At 35.6% G+C, this 10020-nt stretch overlaps 1 protein-coding gene across 1 annotated transcript; it reads left to right on the forward strand.

Moving 5' to 3' along the window:
• Window positions 1–2939: 2939 nt before the first annotated feature.
• On the forward strand, window positions 2940–7677 carry LOC132182066 (transcription factor MYB1-like). Its single transcript, XM_059595275.2, has 3 exons — window positions 2940–3057; window positions 3225–3354; window positions 7182–7677. The coding sequence occupies exons 1-3, from the start codon at window positions 2940–2942 to the stop codon at window positions 7675–7677; spliced, it is 744 nt and encodes a 247-aa protein (XP_059451258.2).
• The last annotated feature ends 2343 nt before the right edge of the window (window positions 7678–10020 follow it).

A 10020-nucleotide genomic window follows, 5' to 3' on the forward strand; every position in this document is an offset into this window, starting at 1 on the left:
CATTCTTATGCCACTCAGAAAATTAGGTGGTTTTTAAAATCACAATTTGATCAAAATCTAATAATGATCAATCACAAGTTCAATAGTGATTTTAAGAGCCACATTATTCTTTGAGTAATACAAAAGGAACTTGTAACATTACTCGAGAATTCATCCTCAAGCCGCCGGCAAAGTTGGACTTTTAGTTCATCGTGGATAAAATTAAGATATAACAAAATATATAACTAACGAAATAAATAACTGTATGCAACTATATATTTCATATAACATCAAATGCAAAGTTCAACCTGTAGCTTTATGACATTATTTATATTTACATTGATGCGGTTTCACGACATTGTTTACATTTATGAACTCTCATTTGACAAATGGCAAGCTGTGGATGCTTAGAAGGATAAATATAAAAACTGTTTTATTATTATTATTATTATACAAGTGGACAAGAGTCTAGCGAGTCTGTCCGGAGTTCCGAACTAAGAGCAAGCAGGAAAAGTAGAGCAATTTCTTTTCTTTTTAGTGGGTGGGTAAAGAAAATAGAGGAATGCTCAGTATACTCCTTTTTTATGCTCACTTTTTTATATTCATAGCTCACATGTAGCTTTTGAAATTATTATTAAATTTGAGATTAATGTCTATTAGATTTTAATTCAATGTTAATTTTAAAAGCCATATATGAATGTAAAAAAGTGATCATAAAAAAATGGAAATATGTATAGCATTACTCAAGAAAATAAGTAAGATTATTCTAAGAACACTCACAATAGCTTTTCCTATCCAAATATATATACCAATTTATTTTTTATTTTTTTATTTGTTACAAAATATAAGTTTTCTATTTATCTTTAAATTTTTATAAAATTTAAACACAATCTCCGATGAAAAGCAATAGATGAGAGATATGAGAGAGAAGAAATAAATATTTTGTATTAAAATAATAGACATATAAGATACAATGTATGGCAGTAGCATAGTAACATACTCAATACGTTTAGAGAATGTATAAATAAACTCCTGAAGTGGTTTTTTGTGCCTTTTTTGAGATAGCCAATTAAAAAAAAAAAAAAAAAAATCGGGTATTTGTTATTATTATCATTTTCTCTTATCACGGATCATATAAATTTTTTTTTTCCCAACTTATGGGGGCCATAATTTTTTTTTAATTTTTTTTTTTTGGGTGAGGAGTATTAGATTTGGTAATATCTGTTTAATCAGATTCAAGTTGGTAGGGGCGAACGTCCCCCCAAAAGCTTTCAGAAATTTTATATTAGCATGTGAAATTTTATATATATCCCCAAAATTTGAAATTTGTCCCCCAAATTATTGAAGATGTCCCCCCAAAACTCTCTCACCAAAAAATTCTGCAACAAATTGTCCCACCAATTTTGTTTTTTGTTTTTTTATTCTTTTTATCTTCAGCACTCTCTCTCTCTCACCGAAAAATTCTTAAATTGTCCCCAAAATAATTTTTTATTCCTGTTGAGCAGCTTTGGCTGCACTAGAAGACGGTGAATCCCCATTTTCACCAAAACAAGAAGGAAAGTCGACCTCAAATCATCACTGAAGGTGAATTCAAGCACCCATCACCCAAATGCTTCAAAATTAGCTTCTCAGCGCATCAACTTGATCTGGGTGTCTAGTTTTTGAAGCCAGCAGCAAGAGAGAGAAGACTCAGATTTGCTTCACTGGCAAAGTCCTGCCAAGTCCAAGATGACTCAAAAGAAAAATAGGCTTAGAAATAATAAAGAAAGAAGAGGAAGAATATAATGGGTAATAAAGAGAGAGAGAGAGACAGAGATAGAGAGAGAGATAGAGACAGCAGCTTGCTAAGTCACATGGTGGGGAAATGGGTATTTGCTGAATTTGGGTATTTCCAGATTCACGCATGGAGAGAGAGAGAGAGCCCTAGACGGAGTGGATTTGGCTTGTCTCAAACTCTCATATTTTTAATTTTCTTTTTTCTTCTAGATAATTAATTTTCACCACTTTTTTTTTTTTTTTAATGAATAATTTTCACGGCTTAGTTGTTAAAGATTAAAATTAACATTTTGACTTATCTAATTTGAGATTTCATAGGATTAAAATTTGGGTTATCTTAATTATTGCAAGCTGTAGCATTGTTTTGGCTTGTCTCATACTCTCATACTCAGCATTATCGTAGTTGGGAGCCTCACGGCATTTTGTTAGGAGAAACAATTCATGCTCAAAGGTACAATTTTTCTTGAATCATATAGATTGTACTTAGTTTATATTGCTAATAATTTATGCTAATGTGTGTTTGTAATGCCATAAGATTAAGATTTTGAATAAGTATTTACTGTATTTTGATGTTATACGAGTTTTGTTTTTAGCTTTCATTGTTGGTTAATTTGATGGGTTTTAATTCATTAATTTACTTGTCATTCTTTCACTTGTTAGTGGTAATAAAAATTATAATAAAATTCTAACAAAAATGACTTGTGATTTACTATGAAATTATATAAGTTCGGTATGTGCTACTATGTTCACGCCTAGGTAAGATGGTCACAATTGATATCTCTGGCCTACCCTTTTAATTTTTTTTTTTAAAAAAAATCATCCCCCACACTCAAAATCCTGGTTCTGTCCCTGCAAGTTGGGTTAGATGATGAATAACAAGGTCATAATATTTGAATATTTACAATTATCTAATTTGTAATATTTCTATTTGAATTCAAGTTATCTAATTTGTCCTATTTGGATTCAAACTAAGATGTGGTTCCCAATAAGGGGGTGGGTGGGTTTGCTTGGTCTCGGCCACTGGATTGATAATTTGTTGTAAAGTCTGAAACACGTGGATTTTGTGGACGTTGGACATTCACGTAGGCGAAATGTGTCTATATATAGGAAGTGCTGATACTTGGGGACAAACTAAAAAAGGAAACCGCTTGAAGGTACTTTAATCAACCATCAATCCGCCCTCCATGGAGCGCTCTTTCGGTGTGAGAAAAGGTGCATGGACTGAAGAGGAAGATATCCTTCTCAAGCAGTGCGTTGAGACCTATGGAGAAGGAAAGTGGTTTCAAATTCCTCACAGAGCAGGTAGTTCAGGAGAGAGAGAGAGAGAGATTAATATTCTTTGATTAAGCAAGTACTTATATATATATAATCCAAGAAAATAAAATGTAAGTTTTCTTTTCAATATTATAATGCAACCCTCATTGGAGCTTAATTAGAAGTTTAAAGGATTGGGTTTGTGCAATTTGCAGGCTTAAATAGATGTCGGAAAAGCTGTAGAATGAGGTGGCTGAACTACCTAAAGCCAAATATCAAGAGAGGAGACTTTGCTGCAGATGAAGTTGATCTGATTATGAGGCTCCATAAACTCTTAGGCAACAGGCAAGTCTAGCTAGTTAATATAATATAATATAATTCCAACTGATAATACAGGATGGTAAGCAGTTAGACATTGATGCAGCGTGACTTAGTAGGCTGCAGCAAATAACAACATTAACAGCGGATATATATTTTTAGATCTAGATTTTATCAATGATCTAATAAATCTTCTTAAAAATCTAGATATTCTCTAAATTTTGAAGGAAAACAAAGAAGAAACTCAACTCTGAGTAATTCTTATTAAAAAAACTCAATAATAATTCAAATCTACGTTATAGGGTCTATAGAGCATGTATATATAGGCCCTAGACTTCTAATCCTAAATAAGCACATAAATAATACGAAATTAAATGAAATTGAAACTCTACGGTGTCCATCCGAACGGAACGTAAATCTGTCCAGACAGCCACGTACGTAAAACATGAAAACCATGAAAAGCTACGGAGCTCGTCTGCAATCTCGTTCGAACAAGATTGCACACGAGCCATTCTGCCCAACTTTGTATTCTTCTCTTTATGGCCTGTTTTAACCTAGTAAACATTAGAATTAGTTGAACCTTGTGAAACTTGTCTTTGTAAATCTTTGAGTTAGCTTTCCAACAGCGCAAAGCTTGCTCCAATCAGAGGCCTAAAACTCTATATATGACATTTTTAGAAAAATTCATCACACAAAAATAACATAGGTGTCGGGACGGTCTCTGGTCGAGGCTCTCGAGTTTGCAATCGTTTGGACAGACTGCAGACGAGCTTGCTGATCTGCGTCATTTTTTCCAAATTGGAGAAAATTCGACCTTGAATTCGACCGGTTCTTTCCACGGTCCTTTGGATGCCCTGTCAACTCATTCCATTCTCCTATCCTCAAAATCACAAGAAGGCCACACCCCATAATATACATGATGACCTTATTCATCAGCAGACTGCGACGATTGTGTTGAAAGCCCGCACCTCACCTTACCGTGTAGGCTCGCCATGCTTTTCCCGTGCATTGCCCTTCTCACATACCATGAGAATTCCCAAAGTACTCACAAAGACCCTTTCACTCTTTGACAGAAAAGTCGTCTCCGCCCCATAGATCTCATCACAACTTTGATTAAAAGCCATTGACGAGATAACATCTACTCCAAGGAAATCAACTTCCAAATCAAAGACTTTTCTTTTAAGGTTTTCATCAAGCAATTGATGTAAAGAACTCACCTCTTCATCAGGATAGGTGTCATAGATTGGTGAAGAGGCCCAATCTTCCTCAATAAATCCATCTTCCTCCTCCACAACCGATTGACTCCTAATCTCCACCGCCTCTCTAGGCACCTTCTTTTTGTTGATTTTTTCTATCTTTTATGTTACAAGGAACACTTTGGATTGCAAGCAACCTTGAAATTCTGGTATCTTGAGTTTGAACCTGTTCACCCACCGAGTGGCATGAGCTTGCGGATGGTGCTGACATCTGTGCGTTCGGCGCTCCGCAGAAGGGTTCCTGGATCCATTCCCATTGTGACCACCCATGTTGGATAATTGGGTAATGAGGGTTTCGATGTGATCCCCCAAAGCCTCGAGTTGCTCCTCTAGGAGTTGCTGAGATTCAGTGATAAATTTGTCTTCCGCTCCCGCGTACCGCGGTCTTGGTTGATGATGACAAATGTTCGGACCACCCATGTCGGTTAAGTGATCGGTAGGGACCCCGTGTTGGGTGCGCACAAGCTCCTTCTTTCGCACGGTTAGACCACCAAATCTCTCATCCAAGTGTCGCAAACGAATTGCCGGTTGCTCCTTATGTGCTGCCTCCATGCGCACGTGCACTTTGTTCATGTCTGTCAAATGGTCGCTCCTCCCCATTCATGGAAAGTAACCTGAGCTCTGATACCAACTGATGTAGCGTGACTTAGTGAACTGCAGCGAATAACAACATTAAGTAGCGCATATATATTTCTAAATCTAGATTCTATCAATAATCTAAAAAATCTTTTTGAAAAGCTAGATACTCTTTAGGTTTTAAAGGAAAACAAAGAAAAAACTCAACTCTGAGTAATTCTTCTTAAATAAACTCAATAATAATTCGAATCTACATTCTAAGGTCTATAGAGCATGTATAAATAGGCCCTAGACTTCAAATCCTAAATAAACACATGAATAATACGAAATTTAATGAAATTGAAATTCTATGGTGTCCGTCCGAAAGGAACTTAAGTCCTTCCAGGCGGCCACGTACGTAAAATGTGAAAACCATGAAAAGCTACGGAGCTCGTTTGCAATCTCGTCCAGACGAGATTGCACACGAGCCATTCTGCCGAGCTTTGTATTCTTCTCTTTATGGCCCGTTTTGACCTAGTAAATATTAGAATTAGCTGAACCTCATGAAATATGATTTTGAGATATTTGAGTTATTTTTCCAATGCCGCAAAGGTTGCTCCAATCAGAGGCCTAAAACTCTAGATATGACATTTTTAGAAAAATTCATCACACAAAAATAACATAGGCGTCCGGATGAGGACTCCAGATGAGGCTCTCGAGTTCGCAACCGTCCGGATGGGCTGCAGACGAACTTGCTGATCTGCATCAGACATGCATGCACCTCCTGCAAATTATATAAAACCATCAAATTAATAACTCTCAATGGAACATATGTTTATATATTAGAGAGAGAGAGAGTGCGAGAGCTTGCACTTATACGAGCAGAGCATGAAAGCATTTATATGTTCTGTGTATATGTGATTGTCTTAGTATTATAATCCTAGGCTAGCTCTAGTTTGTCCTCCCTTTTAACGATCTTAGCAACAAAAGGGACCTTTTTTTTTTTTTTTTTTGCCAACTGTTGGTAGTTGAAAGGGATGAGTGTGGTGGCTAAAGCCACCTCATGGCCGGTTTGAGGGTGGATGAACCATCGCGATGGCCAAGGGGGTGGTCCGGCCATCCCCAACAGGCCAAAAGGGGAAAAAAAAAAAAAAAAAAAAAAAAAAAAAGATGGTTTGGGGGTGGCCGGACCACCCCCAAGGGCCTAGGGGTGGTTTCGGCCACCCTGATTGGCCGATATGGAGGTGGCCAAGCCACCCCCTTGGCCATGGGGGTGGTTTCGGCCACCTCCAAAATCCATTTGGGGGTGACTGAAACCACCCCAAAGGCCTTGAGCCACCCCCATTTGACCTGGGGGTGGTTTCAGCCACCTTCTACGGCCGGTATAGGGGTGGGCAAAAGCACTCCCAGGCCCTTGAGGGTGGTTTGGCCACCTCCAAAACCCAAACCATTTTTTTAATTTGTTTCTCTTTTGGCCTTTTGGGGTGGCCGGACCACCCCCTTGGCCATGGGGGTGGTTCGTCCACCCCCAAACCGGCTCTGAGGTGGCCAGTTTTTATTTTCTTTTTCTTTTATTTTTTTAGTAGTTTTAATTTTTTAATATTTTTATTTTTTAATTATTAATTTTTTTAATAATTAATAAATATTATATTATTGCGAAACTACCACATGTAAGCCTCTCCCAAAATGTATTGTGCTTTGATTAATATAAAAACACTAAAAAAAAAAATGTGGAGTTTGAGTAGACCGTCAGCTAGAAGCCTAGAACTCAAACTCGTTTGACTACATAGCTAAGTAATGTGCTTGTGAGCATGCTCAATAAGTCGATATAGGCTTCAAGTCGAGCTCGAAATACGGTATAACTTTAAACAGACAAATCAAGGTGGTTCTCTCTTTTTCCTCTCCTTATTTTTTAGGCATGCTAATGTACGTGGTCTTTTCTTTTTTTTCTTTTTTTTTTTTCTTTTTTTTATAAACATGTATAATAGTTAATTGAATACTTATCGAACATTTTGGTGACATTTATATTCTATGTTTGTGTAGATGGTCACTAATTGCAGGTAGGCTTCCAGGAAGAACAGCTAATGATGTGAAGAACTTTTGGAATTCACTCTTAAACAAAAAGGAAACTTCAATTCTAGCACTAAAGGCACAGAAAAAAAAGGCACAAGACATTGTGAAAGTGAAAGTGATAAAACCTCAACCTCGGCCTCTCTCCAAAAAATTTACATGGTTAAGTGGGAAACCTGCAACACCAAAAAGCTTTGTACCAGAGGACAATATGAGCAACATATCTCCAGCATTAATGTCATCAGAAAGTAGGATTAACTGGTGGGAATACTTGTTAGATGACAAAGAAGATGATAAAAGAGCCACATGCTCCGTAAGCGGGTTAGATAAAGAGCCCAACAAAGATCTTGGGACTGAGATAATAGCACCAGAAGCAAGAGTTTGGAACATTTTTTATGAGGATGATCCAAGTTGCTTGGCTGACTTCTCTTTTGAGAAGAGTCTTTGGGATTTTCTCAATGCTGAATAATAATTTTAGAATTAGAAATCCTAATCCTTTATTTAGTAGGTTTATTGCCATTATGAATATTATCGATCCATTGAGATTTAATCTTATTTTTTATCCATTTGTGCATCTTAATTTCTATAATAATTTGGTTTCCTATAAATAAAGCCCATGGGCCATGTCAATCAACTTTTTACATTGTATCTAAAAATTAGATTTATTTTTTATTTTTTATTATTATTGTAGGAGGGAAAAAGACTACAGGGAAGGATCTTTCCCGTTTCTAATTCGGATGGAAAAGAGAATATGAGAATCAAATCTCCAAGTAGCTAATTCAATAGAAAACAATCTGGATAGATAATGCTAATTAACCATGAACATATATGTTCGACACTTTTAGATAAGTATACCTTTGTTCATCAGTTATGGATGCTTTTAAGATGCATGGTATTTACTACTTCTTTATTAGGTAATATGCAAAAAGATAGCAGAAGAGCACAAAAGTGCATGAATGATTTTAAATGTGTTCAACCCACATGATTAACTCTGTTGGGAATAAATTCACACTACAAGCCCACCAAATTTTGAGCCCAATGGCCAAGGATAGGCCCATGAAGATATTAATTAAATAGCAAGGGCTATTTAATTAATTAATAGTTTTATATTCCAATTAGGATAATATTGAGATAAAGACGTTCTACTTATCTCTACAAGATGACTACTCAAGATTATCTCTGCATGGTATCTGTTGAAGCTGGTTTATCTCTGCAAGATAGCTGTTGAGTTCTATCTCAACTTTGAACTCTCAAATCAATTCAAATAAGAAGATCCAATCCAATTCTACTTCAACAGCCTAAGCCTATAAATAGGCCCCTACACAAGGTACTAAAACATCTTGAATTCTGAAATATCCTCACACATATTATTGAACGTATTGAATTATTGTGCGCGGAAGCATAATATTTCTCTTAGAAACTATCTGACTTTGGCATCGGAGTGTCCCCGGTCCTCCGGGGACCCCCTTGACAATATTACTTTTTTGTAGTGATTTGGAGTGCACGACGACGTATTGAAGACCCCGAAGAAAGCGCATCCACCGTGTTGAAAACTGTTCTAACAAACTCTTTTATTTTTTTAATTTTTTGACATGGCCGGATTAACTCATTGCATTACTTAACGTATGACTCATAATTTTTTACGTATCCTTGATATTCTGATTTTTTGTACACCATTTTCCATATTTTGATTCAGATCATGCATAACGAACTATACCAACCACAATATGTTGCCGTAATAAAACAACTTAAAACATCATAATATTCGAATCTCAGTCACACCCAGTTCCACCCGCTTAACATTCCAGCTATCAAAGGTAGTTAATTCCATGATTAATTGATTTGAGGTTGTTCATGTACAATGACAGTAAGATGATGAATCAGCAAAACTAGATTGTGGGTGAAATCTTAAAGCAAAAACATGGGAGCCCAGAAGTACCTATCGTGCAGCGCAAACAAAACCCCATCCAAACAAATCCCCTGTAGTACTGTCCAAACAGAGTAGCTACAGTTGTTTATTATTCATCGTGCAGTGCCACGTGGATTCATCAATGAAAGTTCCATATTTCTCAAAAAAGTTCGTTTGATTTATATATATATATATATATACAATAATGGTTATAAGCATTTTATATTCATGTAAAAAATCATTCTTGTTACAAGAATGTATGTAGTTGGGGTTGTTGCTGTTAGCCCCACACTAGTAAAAAAAAAAAAAAAAAAAAAGTTTATTTTAAAAATGGTTAGAGAATATTTTCCTAAAACGTTGCTTATAAGCATGTTAATTAAGGCCAAACCAGATGTCAATTTATCCTAAGTTAAGGCCTAACTCAATATATTGTAAAGGACAAAGTTTTCTTCTAAACGAGTTGGCGGAATTTCTTTCAATGTAGTTTATAAAAGTAACATATGTCCCTTGACATGTGAGATGCACATGAGTTTTTTATAGCAAAGATAAAGTTGGAATAAATTTTATTAAAAATTCATGTACATCTCACATGTAAAAAAGTGACACATGTCACTTTTATAGATTAGGTTGAAAAAAATTCTTCCAACTCAAATTTGAGGAAAACTTTATACAAATTACAATGTCAGTGACTTTTCAACATCTTTGTTTTTGTTTTTTTTTTTTTTTTTTACATCGCATTCCACTCTAAATTGCACTTTATAGCTTTCGATTTTTCACAACACTTTTTTTCTTTTAAGTCTTATTATTTTATGTTCTTGAATCAAGTGATAAGTCATTCTATATCTCATAAGCGAATAAAAAAAAAATTTTAACGAAATTTTACAAATAAAAGAAAGTGCTCTG

Source organism: Corylus avellana, chromosome 5 (genome assembly GCF_965113065.1).
Source record: "Corylus avellana chromosome 5, dhCorAvel1.hap1.2, whole genome shotgun sequence".
Classification (NCBI taxonomy): Eukaryota; Viridiplantae; Streptophyta; class Magnoliopsida; order Fagales; family Betulaceae; genus Corylus; species Corylus avellana.